The 20,132-nt window shown below is 38.9% G+C and overlaps 1 protein-coding gene across 1 annotated transcript in view; it reads right to left on the reverse strand.

Moving 5' to 3' along the window:
• Nucleotides 1–479: 479 nt before the first annotated feature.
• TPCN2 (two pore segment channel 2) overlaps nucleotides 480–20,132 on the reverse strand; it is a 32,819-nt gene continuing 13,166 nt past the window's right edge. Inside the window, exons 11-25 of the mRNA XM_075501997.1 lie at nucleotides 17,732–17,829; nucleotides 17,322–17,403; nucleotides 15,828–15,914; nucleotides 14,638–14,757; nucleotides 14,266–14,325; nucleotides 14,051–14,179; nucleotides 13,349–13,398; nucleotides 10,879–10,978; nucleotides 9,816–9,887; nucleotides 6,968–7,041; nucleotides 6,496–6,586; nucleotides 6,293–6,375; nucleotides 5,087–5,168; nucleotides 3,443–3,528; nucleotides 480–2,741 (exon numbers count right to left, since the gene is read on the reverse strand). Coding sequence (XP_075358112.1) covers nucleotides 2,663–2,741; nucleotides 3,443–3,528; nucleotides 5,087–5,168; nucleotides 6,293–6,375; nucleotides 6,496–6,586; nucleotides 6,968–7,041; nucleotides 9,816–9,887; nucleotides 10,879–10,978; nucleotides 13,349–13,398; nucleotides 14,051–14,179; nucleotides 14,266–14,325; nucleotides 14,638–14,757; nucleotides 15,828–15,914; nucleotides 17,322–17,403; nucleotides 17,732–17,829 — 1,293 coding nt within the window. The 3' untranslated portion in view covers nucleotides 480–2,662. The remainder of the gene's footprint in view (nucleotides 2,742–3,442; nucleotides 3,529–5,086; nucleotides 5,169–6,292; nucleotides 6,376–6,495; nucleotides 6,587–6,967; nucleotides 7,042–9,815; nucleotides 9,888–10,878; nucleotides 10,979–13,348; nucleotides 13,399–14,050; nucleotides 14,180–14,265; nucleotides 14,326–14,637; nucleotides 14,758–15,827; nucleotides 15,915–17,321; nucleotides 17,404–17,731; nucleotides 17,830–20,132) is intronic.

Genomic DNA, 20,132 nt, shown 5'->3' on the forward strand with positions numbered 1-20,132 from the left:
ACAATGGGAGCATAGATGCTGAGCACAACAGACATCAGTAGCAGGGGGAAGAGCAAAAACAAACCACAAGAATCATTTCAACACCCCCATTAATTTTCATATTTTAAGAAGGAACTTTTTTTAATAACGCAAACCTTAAATTTTACCCAGTTACATACATTCATTTTCATGATACATACAATTATTGCATCAGACTTGTGGTCATTTACATCTTCCGGTACAAGTGACATTAGGTACCACAATTTTGTATTAAATTCTAGTTACACTTTCAGTCAATTACACAAATGTGAAACAAGAACAAGACTAAGACTATTCCCTTCAGAAGGCCTTCTTCACATTTGTCCAGATGCAAAGATTGCATAATGGAGACATTTGTGATGTTTATGACAATCCCACACCAATTTGTGTTGCTTTGGTAGATTCTAGTGGAATGTAATGGCAAAAAAAAACCAAACAAAAAAAAAACCTCCCACTGAACAAAAACCCCAAACAATCTTGAGACAAAAAAAAAAATAAAATTTGCAGGCTGATAATAACCGGCCACTTCCATTTTGGCAAGGCAAAGCTACTTCAAGTATTCAGAAAAGTGGAAAACAAAAATAATTTTTTTTTTTCAGTAAAAAAGTCAAATAGACTATTTAACTTCTGTTAATAAGTGCCAATAGATTGATGGCTGTGATTACATCATCCTAGAAGGAGCAGAAACCATCCTGACATAAAACCATCCTGAAAAAAACAAACTCAGATCTAGAAAAACTGTGTGCTGATGCCTTTATCTACTTGCCACAATGTGTATTCTAAGTGCATGACTGAAAATAAGCATGGTAATGCTACTGAAACCAGTGCAAGTGAGTTAGTGAGTTACCGGGTGGATTATTCTGGGACAGAGACAAGAGACTGAACACAGACAAGAGCATGGCTTAACAGGCAAGATTACAAAAGTAAAGAAAGATTGCAGGAGTAGCTCAGAGCTCAGTTCAGATTTTTTCTACACATATGCAAGCTACAACACATATTTTGTTCCACAGCACAAGGAAAATATAAGCAGAAGACAAAGAAACAGACAAGAATCACTCCACAACTTCTAAACAGTTAGACAACAAGGCAGAAATATGCTTTTGAGCTCAAATGCACCATCGTCCCAGATATTTTCCTCTCCCTTAGGCAGGAAAGAAAGAAAAGACAAATGACAAAAAAAGAGGAAGAAAAGTATACAGGATGACTGCTTGGCACTTTTGAAAAATGTTTTGTTATCTAAAAAAAGATCAAATAACTTATAAATAGCGGTGTTTTATGGCCAGTTACCTTCTCCAAGCCTTTATCAATGCAGAGATGATCACAATAACATCTATTTTGGTGACAAGGGGCTCAATGACAAGGCAGCACCCCGAAGGGTAGTTTCAGTTTTACATATAAAAACAGTAGTTGGCATTGATTCTATTCTTCATAGTGATTTACTAGTTATGTGACAAAGATTCAGACAAAACCACCGTTTTTAGAGGAATACTAAGGGATAACAAAAAGCACATGGACATGGCTTCCTGTTAATTCTCCACTTTAGATCTGTTGACAAAGTTATTTACCCAAAAAGTATTACCCAGGTGAAAGTTAGTGGTATACAGCATGTGGTCATTAAGCCATAAAAGAATGTGATCTTGCAATACTGGTTGAGCACTTTCAATCCGCACAGACTTGCATGAAAATTTGAACTGCTAAGCACTTTGATTATCCCATTCAACCTTTATTTCTCCCCCACCCCTTAAGTGGGAGACTTAAAGTGATCACGGTGCTACCTTCGGCCAAAGTTCACTCCCCTCAGCTTTTTCATGGAATATGATATAGTGTAGAACAGGACTTGGAAGAAAGTAAAAGGAAGCAGTTCACTAAAAAGCAACATGAGAATGTTTACTCTAAAGGAGAGCTCAGTTTTACCACATTGAAAACCACGAGTGCAATTGCTCCATTCATAGTTAAAACTGCTCTCAAAGTTACCAGTATGATGCAACCAGCATGAACCATAGCTCAAAAACAAAGAAAAAGAGAGGATGTGCGAAGCAGGTAGTTGCTGTTACTAAGTTGAAACTGATTGTGTTCTGACATGATTAACTCCTGAAAATTCGGTAAGATATGCTGGTATCACATTTCAATAAAAACACTGTTTCAACTCTCAGTACAAAAAGATTAAGGATTTTGTTCTGGTCCTGCCTAATCCATTCACGAATTGCAGGGCACAGCCCTTGCCACACTTGCCTACCAGGAAAGGCAGTTACATTTTCTTGTGCTGAAAAAAGTAGCAGGCTTAGTGGTTACAAAGTTCACGTTTTAAAGTGCACTGTCATTTTAAACACACTTTCCCTTCTTAAAAAAAAGAAAATAAAACATTCTGATATCAACAGTTTATAAAAATAACAGCTGCAATATTCCTCTAAAATTGAAACTTAAAATCAAGTCAAGTTAGCAAGATTCAAATCTTCAAAAAAAAAAAAAAAAGATATGAACCAAAAATAAAAAACCTCTTTCTGCAGAGAATTGCCAAGCAAAACTTCTCATACTGTCCTACAAGCCTCTCTCCTAACAGCACCTCACAGAAAATCCATTCAGTTTCTTCCAGCTGACAACCTCAAGAAAACAGAGGTCTAAATAAATCAGTCCTTCCCACCAGTCACCTACATAGCTGCAGGTGTGGATGCTGGTGCAGCTTTTCCATCAACTCTTCCTCTGTAGGTTCTTCCAAAACATCTCTACAAAGAAAAAGCATGAGTTGTTAGGGGGAGCAAAGGGAACTTCTCAGCATTTGTTTTTGCAATGCACATACTGAGATGTAACGTGTGCTTGTTTCAAGAATGAAACAAGGAACTGAAGTTACAGTGAAGCTGATGCTCCCTAAAGATGCATCTACTTGCAAGTGATCCATCCTTTACAGATGTGTCATGGAAACCAGCAGCTGTTTTCCCATAAGAAGCAGGGAAGCAATTTCCTGCACACAGTACAATACAACTGAAGGTCAGTAGATTTGTTTTCCTGAAAAAACTCCCCAATGAGAACATGTTCCCAATGCTACTATTGAATATCCAATGTGCACCAGAAGTTCCACTTGTGCATGATCATCAAGTATCAACTCACCACCCACAATTTCATAATAAGCCAAGAACATGCACATCCCTTTCCTCATCTTCCCTTTTCTTCTCCGTGTTGTTGTCCACCCCCTCGCCCCCAATCATGCTATGGGTAGAAAGCATATAAAGTTTATGCTACCAAGTCAGCTTAAAGCAGGCCTAACCAAAGCACTTAACTGAATTTTTCCAAACTAACAGATGACACAGTTTGCTTCAGAGGAAGGAAATAGAAGGCAAGCCTTTCACCCTCTTGCAGCCAGCACACTTTCTTTAAAACAGATGAACATAAAAAAACTAGATCAATTATCAAGCCTAGCGCAACTCACCTGAACATTAGTTCAACTGTCCTCTGGTACTCAATATCTGAAAGATGCTCACGATGACAGCGACGGTCCCACTTGTGAATGAAGTTCTGAAATGTAAAAGGAACAGAAAAAAAACCTAGAGGCTACTTCTACTGACATCAGAAAAGTGATGATATCAAGTCAATATCTTTGTAGGGGTTTGGGAGGGGGTGAGGTTTGTTTTTGACACAGAGTGTCAGAGCAGTGATTTATTCAGGCATCAGCATATTTATTGGCTGCAGGTCACTACTTCATTCAAGCCTGCTGTTCAGGAATGAAATAACTTTCCTCATCACACACTGAAAGAACAGTAGAGCAGAAGACAGCTCTGCTGCCTTCTACTCCTAGCAAGGACTGCCTCCCCGAGATAACTGTGTGAACTACCCACAAGAGTTCACCTGCTTTGAATTTTTTCCTCTTTAAAAACCCAACAATATATAAACATACTCCTAGTCCAGGCATCACCCTCTGGTTTTGTCATGTTCCCTTATCCATTTTGAATTACTCCAACAAATCAATACCTAAGGAGAAGACAGACAGCTCAGGAAAAAAAAAAGGGGGGGGGGGGGGGGGGGGGAAACACTGACATCCTGCTCTCCTGCTACAGAATGCTACACCCTGGCTCTTACAGAAATATTTGGCCACAGCCCTGTGGAAGTAAGCAGGTAGAAGATTTCATAGAATTAGCCTCCAGCTAGAACAGAAAGTCTTTTCAGAAACGCTCATGGGCAAGACTGATGCTCACCATGAGACTCATACCTAAATTTCTGTCTAAAAGTTCGGCGTTCTGCCTAAAGTAGTAAATTTTAGTTCTCAATGCTGTCAACAACAACAACAAGAGCATCTCCAAAAGAAGTTTTCATAGGTTTCAAGATAGGGGGAAGTGCCCTCTACAGGTACTCAATTTCTTCCATTACTTACAGGAGAAGCTTAAGATGATTAAGCTGGCGTAGATGGCTGTGGTTAACGTTCCCCTCACCATCAAAAAATTCAAAAGGTATTGGGATTTGCAGAGAAGTACCCATACACAAGAAACCAGCGGAACTATAAGTTCTTCATGGCATTGCTTAGGTACTCATATTTCCACAGCTTCTTTAAAAAACTCTAGAGAATGATCTCTTCAAAATAAGTAATCAGTTCCTCTCTTCTAGTGCGGAACTGAGTAAGGGTAGTAAATCAAATTGGGGTGGGAAGAAACACAGGACAACCAAATAAAATAAGAATGTAAAATTGAAAGCACTAACTTCATTTGCTGACAAATCAAAATGCTAAAAGCCTGCAGCTTGAATAACTCATGCTGAAGTTAAATGCTAACGTACAAGAGACAAACAGTTTTATAATACTCAAAATATTTTTCATCTTTACAGAGAGTGAGCTGTAATAAATGTACACACCCAATGAAACGCAATCAGATTTGTGACAAAGTTGCAAATATAATATACAATTGTCTAGGAAAAAGAAAATGCTTCCTCAATCTCGGGGGAAGGGCAGCAAGGAGAAAGATTAAGTAAGCACACACACAAAACCAACATACTTTTCCCAAAAAGTTGTCTGGGTTCTTTTCATTTCCCACACAAATTAGAACCTGCCTTCAGGATCTAATACCAAATAAACACACTTCCTTACCTCTAGAAGTAAAGCTACGAAGAGATTAACCCAGATGACAGAGGAGATTAACCACCAGGCTACAAAATAGATCTTTGCCCACCTGCAGATCAGATTAATACACAATAAGTAAAGTAGGAAGTAAATAACCTCAGCCTGCAAGTGACGAAAGACAGCCATGAGATCACATTTTTCCTTGAAATATAATACTACTACTTTCTTAATGTAAAAGGAGGTCTGGAACAAAAAAAATAAAAATAAAAAAATTTTAGCCTTTCATTAAGTTAGCCAAACAGACTCGCTCCCCCCACTTAACATACCTAATTGAACTCTGAAGGGACAGGAAAGCAGCCCAGTAGAAGTTGTACTGGATCACAGCAAAAGATCCATCTAGGCTAGTATCCTCTGAGAGTGGTCAAAAGCAGAAGCACAGGAAAGAGTGCAAAACATGGCAAAATACCTGTGATGCTACCCCCCTAAGTGCTCTCCCAATCTCCAACCATTTGCACTTTAGAGATTTCTTGAGCTAGAGGTAGCTTCCAATCATTGCAGATCCCAATGGATTTCTCTTCCACAACCTGTCCAGTCTTCACCAGACCATGTTAAACGCTTATCACACACAACAGCCTATAGAAGAGCATTCCACAACTTAACTACGTACTAGGTTAACCAGCCAAGGATCACTGCAACAGCTCAACCCAGACACGATCCAGTTCATTCAAACATTCCCAGGAAGTAATTAAATACAAATGAAAGACATGTCCAAGGTTTTAAGTCTACAAAAAATTGTTCCCCCACAGGGAAAATACAGAAGCAGCCCAAAATGAATTACAGTGATTCGCTAATATCTTACTTCTGTGAGACTAGCTCTACAGCAAAAGCCACCCACCCCAATACAGGTTGCAAGTCTGTTTATAATCCACTTAAGTCATTCACTCTTTTTTGGAACAAGATGACTACCAAGCCAGTTTCCAATCCCTTCTAAATGTGACCATGGATTTCGTGGCATCCACCAAGTACTAGATCAACCACCAAGTTATACAAGTTAAAGAACAGCCATGAAGTATTACGTGTATTTCCTATATACCTAAACTGACCCAAAAGAAAAGGTAAGCAGTACATCCCTCTTCCCAGATGGCAGGCACTGTGCTATGTGTACAATCCGTACTCAGTTACCTTGTAAGATTATTTATATGGGACTTTTTCATTATTATTATTGCTACTTACGGACTTGAATATCTTGAAAACGCTTCCAAAAAGACTTGCCAGTTGTTCACCACCATCACATCCCAGAGGGTCACCACTGCTGCCTAAAGAACATGAGTAAAACAGAAGTTGAGTGGCTATATCACATGCTTAAGCCCCAGAAAATGAGGGGGAGACAAGCAGAGAGGGAAAGAGGGACAAATTCCATCAATGATCAGACTCACAGCAAAGTCATCAAAGTTGTTCGGCCAATATTCCAGCTGTTCGTAGGTCCCACACTGCAGCGTGCCATTACCATAGGTTGTATTGGCAGCACTGTAAGAGAATTACAGGCTGATGTGAGCATAGCTTTCTACATACTATACCTTAAAAACAAGATTCTTCTGAGTGCCTTGTATAAAGTTAAGTATCTCATATGGGCAGAAAACAAAGGAAATAGTTAAAGTATTTAAACTACAGCAAGGGAAAATTTCAAGCTACAGATAAGCATTCTTGCAATTTCAATACAGCAAGAAGAAACAGGAGTAACAGATGAAAAAAGTCTGTGTGATTTAACATTAAAAGAAGGGTGGCTCCAAGAATAAGAGGGGGGGAAAAAAAAAAACCAAACACCAACCACAAACAACTCAGAGGTACTGAGCTGCAGATGCTTTTGAAAAACAGATTCTTTCTGAGTAGTGATGTTTAGAATGTTACCTGATATTTCCCAAGGGAACAACAGCACCTTTAAACAGCATTACACCAGTTAGAGCAAATGTATAGAAAACTACCTGGAAGGAATATAAGCAAGTATTAGTTTTGAATATTTCTGTCACTAAATAAGTAAACAATGCAATTAACATGGAATTCGTATTAATACCGCAGTTAAAGGAATTTGGGCAAGAACAATGCCTGAAGCCATTAAAATGAAAATACTTCTCAATGTCTGTATTATTTAACTGTTTGCTCTTACTTTTTAATATTCCATTTAACTTTCAGTTGTTAAAATGCATTAGATCATTTTACTTTAAGATCTGTTTTACTTTTCTGTGTCTCAGAATGCCAATATTTAACTATTAACACTCCAGAACAGTGACTTAAAAAACAAAACCAAAAAACAATACCTGTATTTACAAGGAATAATCTAAATATCTGGGGAGCTTCCTGCTAAATTCATTGAAAATAAGCTTTTACTAAACCTAACTGAAGGACAAAACCAAGTCACTATTTTACATTACATCAGCAACTTTAAAAATGTTATATTAGTCTAAAAATAAAGCTTTCAATAACACAAAGGATTTTGGAACTTCTGTCTTTTACTTGTTAGAAGTGCAAACCTCTTTTTAAAGAGATACCTTTCATAGTCTTCAGCAGTTGCCTAGGTGATTTTATGATTTTTATCCCTAAAAGATTGTTCTAGAAATAACCTACAGCTTCACTCCCCTGCGTGAAGAGCCACTTGTCCTAGGATGGCTTGAAACAAGCTGAATCTTCAAATGAAAATGTCATTAGTCATATCTGAGTATTTTGCTACAAAACAGACCCAAAAGGGAAGTTTGGGAGGAGTAGAAGAGAGACTGCTCTGACCTATGAACCACAGCACTTAGAACACTACTGGAATAAGCTGAAGCTGACATTCCACAGGCTGCCAGAAGATGGGGCATCTGGCCTGGCAATAATAATTTTATTCTTTGAAAAAGATATCCCTAAAACATGCACTGCCTGATAAACTAGCTAATTAGTCACATTACATTATCAGCATGTGTTCCAGGCTAACATTAGGAAAGATGTTTTGCACCAGCTGGTAATGGAGTCGGACTTCACTACAGCAGAAGCTCGGTGACAGCTTCTACATAGCCTCAAGTAAAAGCAAATTAAATAAATGGAAGTAGCAAACACCATAGCGGACTTGCCTCAAAATTGGTGCAAAACCACAATTCACACTCCCGGCACTAAAGACAATCAGCAGCAGACACTTAAACCACTTCAGGAGTGTTGTTTCTTACATATATGGGTAGGGACACCACAGTGAAACACTAATGCATAATTCCTAAAAATAAAATCCAGCATATTACTACAAGCTCCTGCCATCTTAGCTATGTCTTTCCAGAATGAAAAAAGCTTCCAGCAGAATGCTACAGCCCAGGTACAGCCATCCCAGCAGCAACACAGCTTTGGGGTCCTAGTGTAAAGCACAAAACCCCTCATCCATAATTGCTCTCTCCCAGGGCTCTGCCATATGGGCTCTGTCAGATGCAGCAGCAGCAATGTCAATCCCTGCCTCCCCCACCTATCCGCAACACAACCCTACCAGCCTCTGACAGGGGTGACAAGCAAACGCATGCTCCTTTAGCGTGGTGTACGTACTTAACCACGAACCGGCAAAATTAGCAAAACTGCAGTCAGCCTTTAGACAGCTTATTACATTGAGTAACAAATTGAGTAATGAAAAGTTTTTCGTTATACTAAAGCTGTTCCTATCATATGCAAGATTGGCATTTAGGCTCCTAAGATGTACGTTCACCTGCAAAGGCTAACTTCCCAGTTTGTGCACTCCCAAGGTATTTCCAAGTTTCAAGAGTAGCTTCCAGTGGCAAGTGTGACTTGTACAGCACAACAAAGTTGTTACCAACTTAGTTTTGCCCAAACCGGTATCTTTATTTCAAATTGCAACATAAACCTTGCCAGACTGCAACTTAAGGCCCCTCCCCTATAGATAAGAGCAGAGATTAGCAATGACAAAAACAGATATTCTGGCTAAATTGCATGCTAAGTATATAGACTAGAACACCTTTTTAGACAATACCTAATACACAGCAAATCCTTGATCTCTAACCATTACCTCAAATTAAGGTATCCTAAAAAAAACAAAACAAAACAAAAAACACCCCAAAAAAACAAAACAAAACAAAAAAAACCCCACCACCAAAAACCACAACCATCAACAAAAAAAGCCACCCAGGCACTCATTTGCTGTACCAGGAAGACATCACTGCAAAGCCAGAAACTCAAGAGTTGGGCAATGGAGAATTTATGTACTGGATCGCATTGTGATCCATCCTTTAATCACATGTTTACAGACTACATGCTCTACACAGACACACCTAAAACAGGATGGGAGAGGCTTTTAAAAATCATGTCCAAACATGCCATCTCAAGACCTTCTCAACTGGAAACAATTTTAAAGTTGTTTTGCTATTTACTTTAACATAAGCAAGCCAGGGTAAGGAAAACTAGGCTACTTTTAGCATCAGATGAATTTTTGTCTGAAACTAGAGTATCCAGCCTGAGGCAAACACTCCGAGGAAGTTTTAAGTAATCTTTTAAAGGCACTTGTAAAGGAATCCGATAAATGACACACTATCACTGTGTGCAGCCCATAACAAAGCAGTAGTTTGTTGCAGCTTTGCAAGATATGCCCTGGAGAAGAACTGGCTGATTAAGGTGAAGTGTTATTGTTAATGGTGATTGTCATTCAAAGAACCCGGTTTACTTTGTTGAAGACATACCCTTATTATACTGCTAACTATAAGAAAGGAAATGACAATCTTGCATCATGACTTACCACAAGGATTCCTGCAAAGGCTCTCAAGTTTTTTACCAGATCCAGCAATGTAGTAACAACCAAAGCCATGAACTACAACAAAGCAGAATTTTATATGCGTGGCATTCATCACACTTCCAATCTGTATCAAATTATTTTTACGAAAAGGATAAAGAAATACCAACCAGGAAAGTGAGCTATATCTAAATGCAGGTCATCTTTTATACAGTGATAGTTCCATGAGGTACTTAAGATGAATGAACAATGCTGTAGTCCTTTTCATACACAGACATTATGATATGTTTTAAATATACACAGGCACTGCGACTTAAAGGGCTATATGCATAATAAGACCAGAACAGGAAAAACAGAAAAAAAAACAAAAACAAACCAAAGAACACCACAAGTGCCCCACAACTCCAGACTGACTGCTTCATATTTGATCCACACCACTTGTAGTTTACACTCTCCACTGACATTATGACCTCTGATTACACCAGGCAGATATTTATGGTTTATTAAACTAAGATACAAGTCCTGCACCTGACATTAATTTGGGCTTAGCTTTCAAGCAAGTCTGAATGCAGGATTATAACAAACAACCAACCAAAGTGATTTCAGATTCAAGTACAGGTATTCTGGTGGAAATACCCCTACTTGGAAAGTGGAATTCATTCCAAGTAATCCTTTGTATGACCAAAATGTCTGGCAGTATCTAGTGAAAGCAAGTCTATCACCTCCTGAGTACCAAGTTCTTCAAGGATATCATATCCACTCATCTAATTAAGATTGAAGCACTGCACAAGCTGCACAAGTGTTTCTGGATGCATTTGGCCACTTTAGAACACCAGCATCAATTGCAGTGACATCAAGAGAACTTCTCTGCCACCCCAACAGAGAAAACCATCTAAAGAGACAGTGAGTTTGTGAGGTGCTGTGCAATAGTCTGGATAGTCAGAGCAGAGTTATAATCCCACTCAGGTGTAAGAGAATTGCAATCTACTACATGTTATTCTAAAAGGCTTTAACAAATTTATAATTTGACCAACAAAGAAGTCAGAAGTGTGCAGGGATAAACACACACCTTCATATTAGGAATAATCCGCAGGAACCTGAACACAATTAACATGTTCACCAATCGCACCATATCCCACAGGGATAACAAGCCCGTGAACTCGGGTCTCCTAGGAAAGATGGAAGAAAATAACAAATCAGAGAGAAAGCCCACGACAGAGAGACACAGTTAAATCTACTGGGCTGCAGGTAACTGTAAGTTCCCCACAAATTTTGGTTAAGATCCATGGCATATTAAAAAATTTGGGGAGAAAAAAAAAGTTTTATTTCCTCTTGTAATTACTCTTTACAACCTATGACTGACTAGAACACTGCATCCAGTTTTGGAATCCCCAATACAAGAAAGGGACAAACTGCAGCAAGATCAGTAGAGCGCCAACAAGACGGTCAGGGACCTGCCTGATGCATCTGCCGTACAAACAGAAGTTGCAGGACGTGGGCTTGTTCAGCCTGGAGAACCCTACTTCAGGAGAATCTGGCAACAGCCTTCTAATATTTACAAAGTAGTCCTCAAGAAGACAGAAGCCAGGCTGTTTGGTGATGCATAGTAGGAGGGCAAGGGACAGTAGGTGTAAGCTGAAACAGTGGAGGCTCACACTACATATAAGGAAGAACTGAAGAACTTGTCAACCACGACGACAGTAAGACAGAGGCACAGGTTACCAAGAGAGGTTGTGCAAGTCTCCTTCAGAGGTTTTCAAGTCCCAACTGGACAAAGCTTTGAGTAACTTGGTCCAGCCTTGCTTTGAGCAGGAAGCTGGACTAGAGACCTCCTGAGGTCCCTTCCAGCCTGAATTATCCTATATAAAAATCTATAAACTGTAAAAGAAAGTACAGTAATTTACTCAGCCGGAATCTCAGCTACAGTAAACTCTAATAACTGATGAAAGAAGCGATCCATTTAGCCTGGGCTCTTAAACATGCATACAGTGCTCTTTAAAGTGCATGTTTGTACTAAAATACCCAGGTAAGTGGCCTTCCTTCTGCTGGGGGGGAGGCACCAAAGTGGGTCCTTTCAGAAAACAAAGCAAAACAAAAATACTGCTATAGCAAGATACTTCAGGAACTTGAACAAAGACGTGCATTAATCCTTCAGGGTGTGCTTGGCTGAAGTTAGGCTTCAAAGAAAGCACTAAGCTAACAGACTGTCTTGCAAACGTTCTTAGATGCGTATTCCATGGGCGATACGCATCCACTTCAAATCTCAGCCTGAGTTTTAGCTGACTTTTACATCAGCATGCTGCACACTTCTTGGCTGGAAAGGTGAGCGGGTGCTGGGGGATGAAAGATGTTAATGAAAAAACTCCTTGGTAACACAAATGCTAAATCATTATTTGTTTATGATTTCATTTATGATTTGTTTATGATTATGAAATCAATATGTTCAACCCTAATAGTAAAATAAATGATTCTTACTGTATAGAACACATATTCTAGAAAAATAGTCACATCTTAGTCCTGTCCTGAAGATGTTACATCTACAGACCAAGCAGTTACCAACAGCACATGCCATAAGCAGCATCAGGACTCAGAATGACTCATCTGGGTTACAATCTGTTTGCAGCGACTGACACAAAGATCTAACAGGTATTACTGCTGCTTCAAGATACTATTGTAATGCAAACAATCGTCTACATTCAAGAATCAAGGGGCAAAAATCAAACCCAAATATAATCAATTATAAGTTAGATCAATAGTTAATGCCATTAGATTGTTAGCAATTAATATCCTTATGGCAATCATCACTTTTGAGTGATAGGAGTGCAAGAAGTGTTAAAAAATAAAACCCATTTCTAGCTGTAACATCTATCAGGTCTCTTTACAGATACTAGTGTAAATTAAGACAACTTCTTGATTGATAAAAACAATGATTTTTATCCTCTTGATAATGAAAAAAAGATCCAGATAGTTATCCAAGAACTGCTTGAACTTAAAATCAAAATACAACTGCTTGCTATTCCAGTATAGATAAATAGTTTAAGTCCACGGGAATTCTTCTACTAAATTTTACAGCACAAAACAAAACTCAGACTTCAATCTACATACAGGGTTGAAGGGGCTTTGCCAGCTGTTCAGGAATTCATATAATGGGACTTATGGACAATCTGATACTGAAACTTACTAGATTAGTAGCTGGTTGTGTATGTTGTACCAAATTCCTTCCTGCACCTTTAGTAAGCATAGGTCTGCTAAGATACTATTTTACATCAGATTACAAGTAATAAAAATGCATCCTTCTCAGAATAGCTAAACAGAACTCTAAATTTTATGGAAAAAGAAATAGTAATTTTATTTCACTTATCCATATTGCATGGCCTCTAGTGACTAGAAGGGTGAGAAATTCTATTAGGTCTGGTAAACTATGGACTGGGCTGACAATCATAGTGTAATGACATAAGTGTGTACGAACATGTGTGTATATTCCCCTGACCCAGCCCAGACACTGAGCAAAGTGCAAACAGTTCACAGAGATTACATACCAACCAGGATGAGGAAATCCATACACACCAAAAGTTGCAATCTCCAAAACCTTTAGTTAAGGAAGAAAAAAAAAAAAAAAAAAAAGTCAAAACCTTACTTGGTAATTCTGAGTTTCAAAAATTATGTAAGTTTCTTGACATGAAACATTTTCAAGAGCTTTAAGCCTCTAATTTAACTCACTTTAAAGCTCTGAAATTGTCATATTTGACTAGCTATTCCCCAAATTAACTCAATGTACATACATAGTCCAACGGTGACACATATAAGGATATACAATGAATTACATTAACTGTGAATTTGGCCTCATCTGCCATATGGGTTTCAGGCTTTTACCAAATAATTGTAATAATCTTCTGCCATTTTTTTTCTTTTTAATTCAAAAAGCAAAGTGATTATTAGCTTTGTAACAGAATTCCTTATGTAATTACTCCAAGAGCTGAATGTTTCCAAGTAACATTAAAAAGGCTACTTATAAGAAAGCTCACCTTTTCCATCAATGTAAAAAAGCCTACCTCCAAAAAGGAGACCCCAAGAGAACCATTTGCCACAAAAACGTTCAAGCCACTGAAAACCACAGCACTGGCTCATGCTATTTAACTCAGTATATTAGTGTTGAATAAAAAGCAATTCCACTAGCTCTTGCATTTCCTAAACATCCTAGTCAACAAATCCAGGAATACAGAAGTTAACAAAAAGCTTACCAGCAAAATTACAGTCAGAAGTCCATCAAATGTATTGCTTGGGTATGACAAGTACCTTTTCAAGCCCATTGCTAAGATTTTCAGCAACATTTCCAGCAGATAGTACAGGATGAAGACGAAGTTGATAGCCTTCACCCCGAAAAATAAAAATAATTATTAGAATTATTGAAACCTCAGGGAACAGCAATAACTGTAGGAATACTGTTGCATCTTACCCCCAGGAAGAAGTCATCTCTTTCAGATGGCTGCTTATCTGCATCCATCACCAAAACCACCTTAAACAACAAGAAATATTTCATGAATCCACTGCTTTACCGCTGCATAAAACAGTTAAGCAGAAGAACAAAACACAGTCTTTTAACACTTTGCACAGACCTTTTCAAGCAGCTCACAATATATTTTTTAACTGCAGGTATTCTCTCCTAAGACTTTGCATGACTAAAGCATGCCAAACACAGACATCTGCTACAAAAGTGGTTATCAGAACAGAGACTAAAGAACAACAACAGAACTGGGGGGGGGGGAGCGGCAGGGGGACAGGACCAAAAAAAAAAAAAAAAAAAAGGAAGCAAAAAGCTTTTACTTACACAGATAGAAACAATGTTTGCAAGGGCTACAACATTCCCCAAGTAGCCAAAGTAGGGATGGCCAAAGGCAATCTGCATTTTCTGCATAAAATGGGATTGGTACTCTGGACTGGGAGGGTGCTGAAAAGAACACGAAGGATTTGCTGAGACACAAAGCATATGCATTTTAATAATGATGCAGAAAAAAAACCACGCTCCATCTCAGATTTAAGAAACAGATATTTCCAAAGCAAAATTCAAGGCCGCATGCTAATTTCGACATTTCAGTAGGAAGGTGTTTCCAAGCTCTTGCTGCTAGCAGCGAGATCATTTCTGACTAGCAAATGTGTTGACAATTATGGCACAACACAAGCTAATGGCAAAGAAGGGAGATAATCCAACCTCTCTCCAATGCCCCAGGCAGGTAAACTAAACACCAAGCTACTAATTGTATACATTCCTTCCCCATTTCCTAGCATTTAATCTCCCTTAAAAGTTTCAGAAGTCTTAGTTACATGAAAACACAGAAAAGAACATTTCCTAACCCTTGAAAAGTTTGATTTTTTTCTCTCTTTCTTTCTCCAAGTGGAGAAGGCTGCATTCTCCCCATCATCATCTGAACACTTAAAGAATCCACATTGCATTCTTCATTCAGGGACTGGAGAAAAGGCTTTGCTTGACTATATTTAAGTGTTACCCTGCAAAGACTAATATATAGCAGAGATATGTTGCTTTAATATAGGACTGTCAGGACAAGACAAATCCCTCGCATTTCATCAAAAACAATTTACTACAGAGGTACTCATTTCTCCACAGCGCTTTTCAGGAAGTCTATGCTATAAGTCTAACTCCTATTCCTTGTTTCCTTGTAATGAATCTTCCTAGTAAACAAAATACACACACAGAGCCCTCATCTATTTCGTCTGGCCAAGTCACTTAGAAATGCTGACAGAATAAACCACCATGCATTGTGTACATTTAACACTACCTGGCAATCCCAAACTAATGCTCTAAAAGCCCCCAAAGCAATGCCATTTGTGACTATAAGAGCAATTCACAAACAACTTAAAGATCAATGACACTTCATCACATCCCATGTTCAACAAGTTGTGAAGTACGTTTATAAGCTTTACAGCAGAATACTATCACTTATTTTTGTGCAAGACCACACTCAACTTATGACACTTTATAAATGATTGTCAGATACGTACTTGCTTAATGGCATCTTTGTCTAGTTCTTCAAAGAGCTTCTGAAACTGGGCAGCTGACAGCTGGTCACAGGAGCACGTTCTGAGTGACTTCACATGAAAGAGAAACATTCAGATCAACACCTGCAATAGGTGCATCTTCAAACAGTGCCAACACCCTCAGACTATCTTAAAAGTCTAGGAACAGAGTTGTAATACAACCTACACCAAGGTATTGGAGTGAGCTTGAATATTGCTTTAACACAAAACCGCCACATGACTGTGGGATTTGACTTGTCTTTTCTATTTTCCCTCTCTGGGATCACATGCTGCTTAAGATGGAGCATGCTCGTTTGATAGACTTCAATTTTTAGTCTCACCTAATATTGCCATTATTATGTTATGATCCAAGGAATGAAGAGACTACACCAGTTACCACTGTTCTGCAGAAGTTACTACCTGGAAGGATGGAATTATTTTACAAATTGTAACATGATGAAAACACTTACATAGCATGCTAAACACTAACTGCAACTGTAGCACACACAGCAACAAAAGAAATGGAAAAAAAACACCAGCAACAAGAAGAAAAACTAAAACTTGGATTTGCATACCTAACTAACAATGCAATGGACAGCTCAGCATAATTACAGAGCACGGTGTTTGTTTTCAGGCAACTCTGCTTATACAACCCCTATCCCAGACAAAAACGGGAAGTAATACATGTATGCGTCTTCATTCCACTTCCAACCTTCACATTGGAGCCAGCCAACTGCTGATGCTATAGCCATCAGCTCTGAATTGTCACTTCCTTTTGGCAGAAGATCTTACAATATGAACTTCCAAATCCTGCTGCAATGTTGTTCTTAAAAAGCAACATTACTTTTAGATAATTTTTCTGAAACCACACCAATAATCTCCACATCTCCTATTAGAGCTGAATAATTTCTCTAATCTCTGAAAATCATGGCATGAATGGCAACGTTAATTAAGTCTTTAGTTAAGCAAAACCACTCTCCCTGTAGCATGATACAAGTATTAATATCTAGGGGGAGCAGCACAGCTAAAATAAAATAAAATTTAAAAACCCAAAAAACAAAACACACGAACTTTTTCAAATAGTAGAGGGAAGCTGCTATAGGCAGCAGCTCTAGACCACAGTGAGAAATGCTTTACTTGCAGAGAGAAAGTAAAGCAAATGAAAAACTAGCTCTGCAAAACAAGAGTTTTCGTTACTCTACACGTCTCTAGAGGTGAATGCATTCTTCATCACACCAACCAAAGAAGTAGCAACTTTAAGGTGAAATCATTGTCTAGAGACTGTTCTTGTTCTGAAGACCAAAACATAAACACTGAGCTGGGCCTCTGTTCACACTCTTAAAGAAAGCAGCATAAAGAAAGCTGAGTTGAAAGCTACTACTCCTGGATCAATGAAGTGATTAAGGCAATTTCAGCCCTCTGTCCCATCAGCAGGTTTGATTGTCACCAACATGAAGACAGCAAAAATATAGTTCTTACTCTCACAATGACCTGCTTGCAGCAAGAATCCATTTCAACTTTCTGCAGCACTCGTAGTAAGGCCCCAACGCTGACATACGACCTATTTAAAAGAAAATAGGATGGGCCCTGAAACAGATAACTGTCCTGATGGCAAAAATAGCTGTTCCAAACGCATTCCTACCTCTTTCTTTTTTTAAAAAGCAGATAAAATCAGAAGTAGAAATAAAAAGGACACAGACCCCATAAGACTCCCAAACAGTGTATTATAAACATCCAGTTAAAGAAAAAATAAAATAAAGGAGATGAGGATTTAAAGGACTGCCATTTTTCAAGAAGGGATCCTCTGTAAATACACTAAACAAAACAAGGCGATCAAAAATCTGCTCTTTTCTCCTAGATAATCTACTGTTTCAACATTCTTCACTTACTGTTGTGTATTAGCAGGAGTCTCTTTTGTGGAGGAAAGTACTTCAAACGCAGCTCGGATTCCCAGTCGCCTCCTGAAGAGAGAGGACTGAACCGATTTCTGGACAGTAAAAACACCACAGAGGAGACAATTTACTTACACTTGTTTAAAGGAAATCCAACTAGATGATACAAATAAGACCTGTAAATTATTTGCCCAGCCCTTCGACAGAACCTACGGCAAGCCTCAAAAAGGGCCTTATCTGTTCAACTAAACTAATTTTTCATGAAGGCAAGATACTGTTTTCTTTCTCCCACCGCCAAAGTCCCCATTGTTAGCCACTAATCTAGTTGTCCAGATACTGGGTCCAACTAGACAGAGACCCAGTTTAAAAGGGTGTCCACAGTTTAAAAGGAATACCACAAAGAGTCATAGGCTTAAATCAGTGAAGCCCATTCCTACCAAACGGACTTGGGGAAGATAAGGGCTACCCAGCTCCTCAAGCAGAACTATGTCCTATGGTCAGATAATATACTGATCTTCTGGCAAACACCCCAGATTTGTGATTATAGATCAGAATAGGAGTACAGACTACAGAATACAGACTTCCCTAGGCCTCGCTCCCTTCAAGAACTCCGTGTACGAGAAAGAAGGAAGGAAGCAAACAAGTCTCTAGAGTTCAAGTAAACATCCAGGTCATGGTTTATTTTTAATTCTGGATTGCACAAGCACATGCCTGTTCTGGAGACAATGGCAACAGCAAAGCTCGAGTATTCACAGAAATTCATACTACTGTGCAAAGAGAAGAGTTAGACAGGTCTGTCCAACTCCAGCTTCTTGCCAAAAAGAAGAAAGCCAGAGCCACAGTTTTTTGTGCTTCAATCACTTTCAAACTCAGCTACTTTATTGGGAGTCAGATTATGACATGCTCTCACATGGGAAAGAGGAAAATGGAGAAAGAAGGGAAGAAACAGAGAAAAGGATTACAAAAATTCCTCTTCGTACATATTACCTTTTAAGACCCCTCTCCCAGAAGAGGGTGGGGGCCATTCCTTCTGTGTAATATTGCCTAAGGATTACTATCCAACAAACTTTACGTTCTCTCTGGAGCTCTACTAGAGCAGCTATTATTTCACTTTTCGCCCAAGCCCTCAACTCCACTCCTCCTTGGGAAGGCTGAATGAACTATGAGACTATGTAATTAAGGGGAAGGAACTATAAGACTATATGCAAGGGGAGATCACACCCCAGTCAAAATCACCGAGTTTCCCCTGCCACCAAACCTGAAGGAAACTACGGGCATGAGAAAAGACCAGCTGGAATGTACACAATCAGGAACCGTTGTTCATTCCAAGCTACAGAGGCCATCACCATACTGGCACAAAGGGAAAAAAAGCTTAACCTACAGCCCAGAGGTTTAGCTGTCAGACTCTAGTGCTTTTGCATAGCACTACCCTGACTCAGCTTTACCAAAAACATTGCTGTTGGGCTGTGAAATTTTATAAAATATGCAAGAGGAAAGTAAAAAAAACACAGGTGGAAGTTAAACTGTTGAAGAACTAACTCAAGACTTCAGAGAAAAATTTCATCATGAAAGTTACAAAGCTCAAAGAAAAAAAAAAATCTCAAACAGTTTGATGGCACCTCAGCAAGATCAAGACTCAGCCTGTTCTGAGGAGCAAGAGACTGACAGTTCCCCTTTTGACTGATGACTATCTGACCAAAGATTCACTTGTGTGCTATCAGTGTGATAATCATTAATACTAAGCCTAGCACTGTGTTATTTCTACTAATCTACTCTGTGTGTTAACTGCTAAGTAACTGTGCTGCACCTTGGATGTTCTGTATTCATTGCTGGCGATGAAGCCAGTTCTGGAGATCTCCAGCTGCACCCACGCAGTCTCTTCCTTCTACCACCTATCCACTCAGTTACTTCTTTTTGGAATAGCAATAGGAAAGTCACAAATTTAACCTCTTGGATGAAGTACATCTTACTGGCAGTAACCAAGATGATCTTTCATTTGACTTGTGTTGTCCCTGCTTTCCAAAACACTTTTGCTTCAGCTTATTACAATTCCTCCCAGATAGTGCAGCTGAACAATCTCATACAGAAAACAAAAGCACTTACACTCTTCCCTGCTAAGGGAATCCTGACTACACTCCCAGTTGGAGATTAAACAACCGGTATATGTAACGCAACAAAGCGCATTGCACAGCTTGTTAATAAAGGAAAAAGAACTTCTAGTGACGAGTTTCATCATCACCACAGATTACACACTCCTTTAACAACATGCAAAAGTACGCTTGCTTTGTCAGCTTTTACTTCTCTAATATAGACACCCAAGACAAAAGAGGTCATTACTCTACACATCTGATTCACATTCCACAAAATGGAGAGAATCACATATGATCAGGCATTTTCC

The sequence above is a fragment of the Mycteria americana genome, chromosome 5, assembly GCF_035582795.1.
Source record: "Mycteria americana isolate JAX WOST 10 ecotype Jacksonville Zoo and Gardens chromosome 5, USCA_MyAme_1.0, whole genome shotgun sequence".
NCBI lineage: Eukaryota > Metazoa > Chordata > Aves > Ciconiiformes > Ciconiidae > Mycteria > Mycteria americana.